Source organism: Octopus bimaculoides, chromosome 1, assembly GCF_001194135.2.
Source record: "Octopus bimaculoides isolate UCB-OBI-ISO-001 chromosome 1, ASM119413v2, whole genome shotgun sequence".
In the NCBI taxonomy this organism is placed as follows: domain Eukaryota; kingdom Metazoa; phylum Mollusca; class Cephalopoda; order Octopoda; family Octopodidae; genus Octopus; species Octopus bimaculoides.
The window spans coordinates 5,912,765-5,922,799 of record NC_068981.1 but is presented as its reverse complement, the minus strand read 5'-3'; the positions used below and the strand labels follow the sequence as shown (position 1 = coordinate 5,922,799).

At 39.3% G+C, this 10,035-nt stretch overlaps 1 protein-coding gene across 1 annotated transcript in view; it reads right to left on the bottom strand.

The window, feature by feature from the left end:
* The window catches only part of LOC106875996 (cytosolic 10-formyltetrahydrofolate dehydrogenase-like), a 64,683-nt gene that overhangs the window by 2,848 nt on the left and 51,800 nt on the right, over nucleotides 1-10,035 (bottom strand). The window contains 7 exon segments of the mRNA XM_014924344.2: nucleotides 732-798; nucleotides 1,141-1,340; nucleotides 2,711-2,816; nucleotides 3,894-4,059; nucleotides 5,948-6,046; nucleotides 7,065-7,164; nucleotides 8,739-8,832. Coding sequence (XP_014779830.1) covers nucleotides 743-798; nucleotides 1,141-1,340; nucleotides 2,711-2,816; nucleotides 3,894-4,059; nucleotides 5,948-6,046; nucleotides 7,065-7,164; nucleotides 8,739-8,832 — 821 coding nt within the window. The 3' untranslated portion in view covers nucleotides 732-742.

Sequence of the window (10,035 nt, the reverse complement as noted above, 5' to 3'; positions counted from 1 at the left end):
TATATATATATATATATATATATGACGGGCTTCTTTCAGTTTCCAACTACCAAATCCACTCACAAGGCTTTGGTTGGCCCGAGGCTATAGTAGAAGACACTTGCCCAAGGTGCCACGCAGTGGGACTGAACCCTGAACAATGTGGTTCGTAAGCAAGCTACTTACCACATAGCTATGCCATCTTGTTAACAAACAAGATGAGGACAAATATCCATCTAATGTAAATAGTGTACATAATTGCTCATGTCTTAAATATAGAGCTGTATTAAGCTCTATTTTGTTGCCATGGAATATAGCACAGTCATGCTATGGCAACTTCAGCCAATCAGAGAGGCACACAGGAATACCAAAGTGCAGTTATCTTCCATCTTGGTTGGCACATGTTTTAACAACAGTCAGCAGATAGATTCAACAGGGAACACATTGTTTTCTCTAAGATGGAAACTGTCTGTCTGTATTTCTTACCACCTTAGTGCCACAAGCTTCTAAACCATTTGTGCAAAAATAAGTTTTATGGCTTCCCTTCTGACTCCTACAGCTGCTTTGCTCAGCACTTGTAAGCTCTCATTACAATCCAAATAAAGTTACAACGTTTCGTTTACAAACATCCCTTCTGACATTCAGAACACTTGCATATTTCAAAACTAGTGACCACCCCCACTAAATTGGTGACTTTCCACATTATTTCCACACCACACTAGTAAGACACCAAAGACAAAACCACTTCTTACTTTGATTGTATTTAATATTCCACAGTCACAGTCTTTATCTTCAGATATTCATCCAAAGCAGCTTCACCTGAAGGAAATAAGAATATTGAGTGTTTGTCAGTGATTCATAGAATGATGTCCACGAGATTTCCACACCAAATACAAGGGCTGTGCTTACCACTAAAGCCTTTGGGCTTCTGACTCTAAACAAGGAAAACATCTAATGGTAACTCTTGTGCCACCAGCCTGTCTGAGACTAGTTTTAGGACAAACTTGCTGTTTGAAAGTGATTGAAGTGAAGTGAACATTGTTTGTGCAATTTTGAATGGCTAATATGTGCCTTGCATGCTGTCTCAGATCAAATCCTCAGCCTGACAAATGCACCTCTGAAATATAAATGGCATTGTTTATAGGCAAACTCGACACTCACCCAGATCTTTGCCGAAACCAGATTGTTTAAATCCGCCAAAGGGAGCAGCAACGTCAGTCTTGTTGTATGTATTCACAAACACGGTACCAGCCTGAAGACTGTCTGCAACGGTTAATGCTTTGTTGATGTCTTTGGTAAAAACACCAGATGCCAAACCATATTCTGTTTTATTAGCTCTTCGTAATACACCTTCAATATCTCTGAAAAAAAAAAAAAAAAGTTTTGAAGGATATTTAAAGAAGAGATGATGGAATCACATGAAATTGAAAGACACAAATCATCATGGTTTTATGTTCAGTTCTCCATGTTTGTATGAATCAGATGGAATTTGTTGAGACAGATTTTCTACAGCTGAATGCTCTTCCAGTAGCCTACCCTCACCTGTTTCCAAGCAAAGTAGTATTTTACCATAGAAGACTGGAAATAACCAACGTATAACAGCAATGTTCACTTATGAGGGTATACACAGACATGTATCATCACCATCACCATCATAGGCTGGACAGTTTGACAAGAGCTTGCAAGGCTTGGAGCTACACCAGGTTCCATTGTCTGTTTTGGCATGGTTTCAGGTGCAGACTTCTGCCTGGCTGGCTCTTGTGAAACCCTCCCACCTATGCCAGCATGGAAGGCAGATGTTAAACAATGAACATGCTTGCTCGCTGTTTACAGCAATGCTTGACAGAGTGTGGACGATGCATGTGTCCTGTGAGTGACAACTGCACCATACCCATTCAGTGCAACTTGTGCAGCAGTTTTCCACCAAGCACAACATTCCCCAGCTCCGACAACCACCATATTCCCCAGATCTCGTCTCTTGCAACCTTTTCCTTTTTTCCAAAAAATAAAATCCCACAAATGCCACTCACCAGACGCAGGTGACCACCACACTCTACTTCTACACTTCTAGTCACTGCTATAAACAATGGAAGGGAACAAGAACATTATAGCTGAGCATGCAAGTGTGACAGAGGTCAAGGTCCATCAGTACCAAGCAGCTTCATTCTGTATACTTCATCTCTGTTACTGTAGCAATAGTTCCGATACTCTTTGAGAAGACCTCATAAAGTATATTGAATATAGATGGGAGAAACCTGTAAATATCATTATAACAAAAAAAACGGAGGATGGGTGGTCTCAAATAATTGTGAGCTATGGTCTTGTCTAGAACTACTGAGATATTGGTTCAGTTTCACGTATCTGTAGAAAAAAAAGCTTCATCAAAAACACCAAAAACTAATGCTTCTTGGAGAGGAAACTCTGACATTTCATCATTGTTTAACTTATTCATTTTGCTTTACTTGCATGGGTCAAATGGAATTCAGTGAGACAGATTTTCTATAGCTAGATGCTCTTCCTGTTGCTGACCCTCATTTGCTTCCAAGCAAATAAGATTTGTCTTTGGTTGGACATGTTTGTACTGAAGACTAGAAATGGATGACAAGGCTTCTACGACGACAAGGCTCTCTTAGTTATCATGTAATATCAAGACAAGGAGAGACACACATATATACACACATATCCACCACACACACACACACATATACTTAATTAGAAATCCTAGACTCACCCATCTGTAAACTTTGAGATCACCATTACCGGACCAAATGATTCTTCTTTGGCAATAAAGTTATCATCTTTGACATTTGTGAAGACCGTTGGCATCATAAAAAAGCCTGCAGGCAAACAGAAATATTTCCATTAAAGAAATTCAGTTTTACTTGAATTCTCTAAAATTCTGCTTTCTCTCTTTAGACGTCTAAATGGGGGCAACAAGATGATTGCTCAGGGGATGAGCAGGGTTTAACAAATGGTTTAATCCTTTAGCATTTAAACTGGCCATATCAGGCCCAAATATGCTACCTGTTTTATGTTTACACTGGCTAGATCCAGCCTCTCACACTTACCCTTCAATGCCATTATAAAATATACAAAATCATATCATCAAAATTTCAAAGCTATGAGATAATACATGATTAATTGAATACAATGTGAATGAAAAACATTACATTTGTCAGAATGATCTGAATGCTAAAGGGTTAATGTAAAGAGAGAGTTTATTGTAGTAAAATAACTTAGTCACAATTTCTGTTCTTAACACTAGCTTAATGATAACTAAGGTTTGATGGAAGATTTTCATTCAGAACTTTTGGTAACAAGACATTTGTACTCAGAGCCAGAGCTGGTTTCAGCCAGGTTGGTAATGAAAGGATTAAGAATTGTTTCTCTATTATATATTTTAACACTTTTCATACCGTATTTCTGTTGAGGTACTTTGTGTTTCTTTCAATTAATTTTAAATCCAACTAAGAATTTAGTAAAATAACTTAGTTATCATTCAGCTAGTGTTAGGAACATAAATTGTGACTAAGGTTTGGTGGAGGATTTTAATTCAAAACTTAAGAAAACAAGACATTTGTACACAGAGCCAGAGGTGGTTTCAGCCGGGCTGGTAATGAAAGGGTTAAACTATCCAGTCTCTACAGCAATGAAAATTTCATAGGGATATTGCAAGAAAAGGGTGTTTCATAAAGATACTGCAATGAAAGGATGAATAAAGTTATTACAAGTATTTTAGGGGTCTTTGAAAGAGATATATGTGTGTGAAGTAATGAAGAGAAGCAGCCTCAGGAAGTCGGTTCAAATGAGAACCAAACTGGAGCATGATGTAGTCCTTGATTCCATCAGATCCTGTTAAAACATCCAACCCCATATCAGTATTGAACATGGACGTTAGAAGATGATGACATTACCTTGACAGTCGACACGTTTTCCTCCATAAACAAGGGTGGCTCCCTCTTTTATTCCAATCTCACAATATTCAAGTAATTTGTCCAAATGAGATTTATGGTTCTGGGGTCCATGGTCCACAGAACGGTCTAATGGGTTGCCAATCTTCATTTTCTTTATTTCTGCTATCTGTGGAAGAGTAAAGATAATGAGAGAGAGAGAAGAGATGAGAAGGAGTAGAGAGAGGGAGGTGGTTGAGACAAAAGGAGGGAAGAGAACCAAAAGGAAAGAGGAATTTGTCTTTGAACAACATCAAGTGTGTGTGTGTGTGTGTGTGTGTGTGTGTGTGTGAGAAAGAGAGTGACATTGACAGTATGCAAGAGTGAGTGCGTGTATATAAGGATGGGTGAATGAATGAGTTTTACATTTATACAGGGTCTACGAGGTATTTCTAAACAAGATTTAGTTGGCACCATGAATAGAAGATGATCTGAGGCATGCACTAAATTTGATTGACCATTGCTCCAAATTGCTCCCTAGACCATCACAGAATAGCTGCCTTGTTTCATTGTTAGCAGCAATTTTTTCATATCAGATTCTTGATCACAGAGTCTTCAGACCCACACTTGACCACTGTCAGAAAGTACAGCAAATCTGAACTGATCAGAGAATATGATAGCGTCCCAAAATGCTAGCAGCCACTCCATCATCTCACTGGCCCAACCTTTTCTTCACTTGATATTGGCTGGTTCAAGAAATGGCTCTCTTCTTGCTGCTCTGCCATAGTAGCCAAGATTCTGGAGGTACCTGACAGCTGTTCTGGGACTGACATCAACTTGTTCTGCTATGTCAAAGACCTTGAAATGAGGATTATCATCCACACTTCACTTCACAAAGCAAAGGGTCCTATCAGAGGGCCCTTGTCGACCTGAACAAGGTAATGTAAACTCCTTCCTCTCTCGGTGAATTGCACAATCACCCTATTGACTGTAGAAAGTGGGATCCCAACGTTTTCTAAGATTTTATGCTGACCAAGTCCACTTTCAGATTGACCCACAATAGGGCCTCTTTGAATTTTGGACAGTTCCAATGCTTTTTTTTGTACATAGCATGATTAAACAGTTACATATAGAACCTGAAACATAAAAATGTCCATTAATAAAAAATATAAACCATTACAAGTTAAACATGAAACAATGTTTTATGGAGTGTCTATTTAATTCTGTCGTGTGTATGTATGTGTATACCCTCTTCCAAGATGCCCTAAGCCAGTATGGGGGAGTATGGTTGATGAAACCAACATAAGGTGTATCATATAACACAGATTTATACTCTGGAAGCAACTACCTTGTGCCAATGTGCATTGTGCCACAGGTGAAGAGAGCAAGAAAAGATGATACATAAAGAGCTTATTTACATTATTTACATTTGACGGACATTTGTCCTCATCTTGTTTGTTGTTAACACGTTTCGGCTGATATACCCTCCAGCCTTCATCAGGTGTCTCGGGGAAATTTCGAACCTGGGTTCTCATTCCTAAGGTATTTTTCGATGTTATTATTATTCAGGTCACTGTCTGGAATCAAACTCAGAATCTTGGGGTTAGTAGCCTGCATTCTTAACCACTACACCATATGCCCATGGGCATAGGAATGAGAACCCATGTTCGAAATTTCCCCAAGACACCTGTTGAAGGCTGGAGGGTATATCAGCCAAAACGTTGTGTTAACAACAAACAAGATGAGGACAAATATCCATCATATGTAAATAATGTACATAATTCCTCATCTCTTAAATATAGAACTGTAGTAAATAAAGAATTGTTTCACTTTCCATCCACCAAAACGCATTCCCAAGGCTATGGTCTGTTCACTGTTTTAATAGAAGACACTTACCCCCGCGTACCACATCAATAGATGTAAAATGGTTTACATGTGTGAATACATGTACCAATGTACGTGTGTGGGAAAAGTGTGACTGGGTCTGTGCCATGTAATGTCAGGGTGACCTTATAATTGTGCAAGAAACTCAACACCAAAGTTCTTTCATGCAGAGAATAAACAAAAGCAAGACTTACCACACGCTCAACAAATTCGTCATGGATGGATTCTTCAACAAATAACCGTCCAGCTGCGATACAGTTCTCTCCTTTGTTAAAGAACACGCTGCCACATCCCTGAAAAAATGAAAGAATGAAGTCAATTCTGGGGCAGAATAACAATAAAACTTTTACTTGTTTCAGCCATTGGATTGTGGCCATGCTGTAGCACCACCTTAAAGGGTTTTTAGGCATACAAATTGACCCCAGTACTTATTTTTAAGTATGGTGCTTATTCTATCAGTTACTTTTGCTGAAACACTAAGTTACTGGGGATATAAACAAAGCAGCATTGGTTGTCAAGTAATGGTGGGGGACAAACACAATGGGCTTCCTCACAGTTTCCATCTACTAGATTCCCTCAAAAGGCATTGGTTGGCCACGAACTATAGTAGAAGACACTTGCCCAAGGTGCCACACAGTGGGACTGAACCAGGAACCATATGGTTGTAAAGTAAGCTTCTTTACCATGCTGCCATACCAATTTTTTTGTGGTGTAACAGAGAATGGAATTAGAGTAAAGTAAGAATCTGGTACTTCTGGAAAGGCTGACTGAAGCAAGAACTGTGATTTGTCATCGCATTCCACAGACATTACTGTCATAAGGTCAAGTCTGGAATGGGACCTCTAGGTGGGGAATCAATCTGGTAGAAATAATAGCTGAATTTTCCTCAGTTCTTGCCCTACCACTGTCAAAAAGTGGAATGAATATATTTGAGAATACAGTTTCATATAACTCTAAGATGTTGGGATGGCCAGAGTTGGAATGTTTTTGCTCAGCTATAATTTTGCATGACCATGGGTGACCTGGGGCTAAACACAACAACTGCAGTTGGGATTGAATTCAGGACCTTTAATGGCCAGTAAATTGATTACTGTGCTCAAATTCAGTGAAAAGTAAACTTGAAAAGAGAGAGAGAGAGAGAGAGAAAGGAAGAAAAGGAGAAGGAAGGAAAGAAAGAATGAGATGTAGAAAGAAAAACAAGAAAGCGATGGGGAGATATGGTTGACCATTCTGGAATGCCAGAGCATTGCCAAAAGAGACACTAAGATTGAGATCAGAGAGAGAGGCATTTATAAAATCAACAACATTTACCATTCTGACCGCTTTGTCCATATCACAATCTGCAAATATAATGAGAGGAGATTTGCCACCGAGTTCCAGAGAAACTTTCTTGACATTACTTTTGGCACAACTGTAAACAATACAAAGAAAATAAACAACAGATCATTAGTTGTCGAATTTGTTGTTTTTGAAGAGTCTCGTTTACAAAAATGAATGGAATTCAAAGGATAAGGAGTGAGTCGTATCAAAGAAATGGTATTATTATCCTCATTTTAACATTCCATGCTTGCATAAGTTGGTTGGAATATATTAAGGCAGATTTCCTACAGTTGGATGCTCTTTCTGTCACCAACCCTCACCTGTTTCCAAGTGAGGTAATCTTTCCCCATAAACAGACTTGTTTCCATAGAATATTGGAAATGAACGACACTGCTTATATGACAGTGATACTCTTTTACAGCCACCACACAATGTCAAGACAAGGAGGCACAAACATACACACATGGCCACTTGATGTAGAAGAAATAACAGCCAAATCTTTCTAAAAGCACATCAAACCATCTTAGAAATAGGATTATCCTCCTCTTCCTTATCATCATTTAATGTTTGTATTCATAAAAAGCACCGGTGTTGATGCCAGATAAAAAGCAATGTTGGTGCCATGTAAAATGCACTCAGTACACTCTTTAAAAGTGGTTGGCATTAGGAAGGGCCTCTGGCTACAGAAACCATGCAAAAACACACACTGGAACCTGTTGTGGCTCGTGGCCTTACCAGCTGCTATCAAACTGTCCAACCCATGCCAGAATAGAAAAAAGGACGTTAAATGATGATGATGGATGATTTGGACAGTGTGATAACAGCCGACCAGGCAGAAGCCTGCACCAGACTTCTATGACTGTTTTGGTAACGTTTTTACAGCTGGATGCCCTTTCAAACATCAACCACTTCACAGTGTGGGCTGGGTGCTTTTAAGTGGCACATGCACTGATAGGGTCACCAAGTACATTGCAAGACAATATATTCTTTTGAGAGGGGAGGGGACATTGGATGAGGTGATCTTGTGTCAGATAATGAAAGGTTATAGTGAGACAAAGAGTCCATTGTTATTTCCTCCATGAGGCCCAACATCCTGATATCGGTCCTTACCACTTCATCCCACATCTTCTTGGGTCTTCCTCTTCCATTAGTACCATCCACTTTCAGTGATCAGCACTTTATGCAGCTGTCTTCATTCATATACATCACATGCCCAAACCAATGTTGTCTTCTCTCTTGCATGCTACATTTGATTCCTCTTATGCCCAAATTTTCTCTCAATACATTTACACTTTGTCTTACATGCACACTGATGTTGCACATCCAATGGAGCACACTACCTACATTTCTGTCCATTCTACACACGTCTTCTGCATTCAGAGCCCATGTCTCTATACCATACAGTATAGCCATTCGCATGCAAGCATCATACAGTCTACCTTTGACTCTTTGCTGAATAAAATACTTATCAGCTTTTCATTTGTCTTTATATTTTGAGTTCAATTTCCGGTGAGGTCAACTTTGCCTTTCATCATTTCAGGGTCGATAAAATAAGTACCAGTTAAATGCTGAGGTCGATGTAGTTGCCTTATCCCCATCCCTCCAAATTTCAGGCCTTGTGCCTATAGTGGAAAGGAACATTTCTAAACAGTTGTAAACACAAACCTTTCCATGATCGTTTTCCCAATCGGTGTGGATCCTGTGAAACCTAGTTTGCGAACGTTTTCATGGTCTGAAAGAGCCTGACCAACTATGGAACCTGTAAGATAAGACAGACATATTTAGATACTTTTTCTATTTGTTGCTATGAGAGTTTAACACTTTTGTTGCTACATTCCTGCTGAAATACAAAGCCATCATTAACATCATCATCATTTAACATCCATTGTCCATGCTGGTATGGGTTGGACAGTTTGACCAGGGCTGGCACGCTGCACCAGACTCCAGTCTGATCTGGCATGGTATTCTACAGCTGGATGCCCTTCCTAACACCAACTACTTTACAGAGTGTAAAGTGTGTGCTTTTACGTGCCACCGGCACAGGTGCCATTTTTGTGGCACCGGTATCTGCCATGACTGAGTGTAATGGGTGGCTTGTTTCAGTTAATTTTGAAAATAATGAAGAATATAGGACAGAAACAAATAGAAAAAAAAAGAGGAAACAATAAAAAAGATGTCTTCAGAGAAAGTTACTTCTGACACTCTAGCATCTTCTACAGGGGGTCCTTTCTCTCTCGTCCACTACGTGTCACAATATTTGTGAAAAGGTTAATGATTTTAACCCTTTTAAAATACCAACTCAGCTGACCCTACTCCTGGCCCTATGATAACAAATCCTTGTTTCAAAGTTTAAATCCCTCCCTCATCTATTTCATGTTAATTTATGTCCCAAAACACTAAATTAATAATAATAATAATAATAATAATAATAATAATAAAGTTATTTTATGAAATTTATCTTTTACTGCCTTGAAGGATTTTACTTGAACAAATCGACCCCAGCACTTACCCCTTTTTTAAAGCCTGATACTTATTATATCAGTCTCTTTTGCTGAACTGCTAAGTTATGGGGATGTAAACACACCAACACCGGTTGTCAAGCAGTGGTGGGGGACAGACACAGACATAAAGACATACATGCCATGTAAAATGCACTTGTGCCTGTACCACGTTAAAGGGCTCATGCCAGTGGCACATTAAAAGCACCCAGCACACACTGTAAAGTGGTTGGTGTTATGAAGGACATCCAGCCATAGAAACCAAGTCAAATGAGACTGGAACCTGGTGCAGCTTCCTAGCTCTGGTCAAACCGGTCAACCCATGCCAGCATAGAAAACAGATGATGATGATGATGATGATGATGATGATGTTATCCAAATAATTAGACAAAGGAATACTTAAACACATCTCTAATGATCAGCCACACACACACACACACACACACACACACACACACACACAC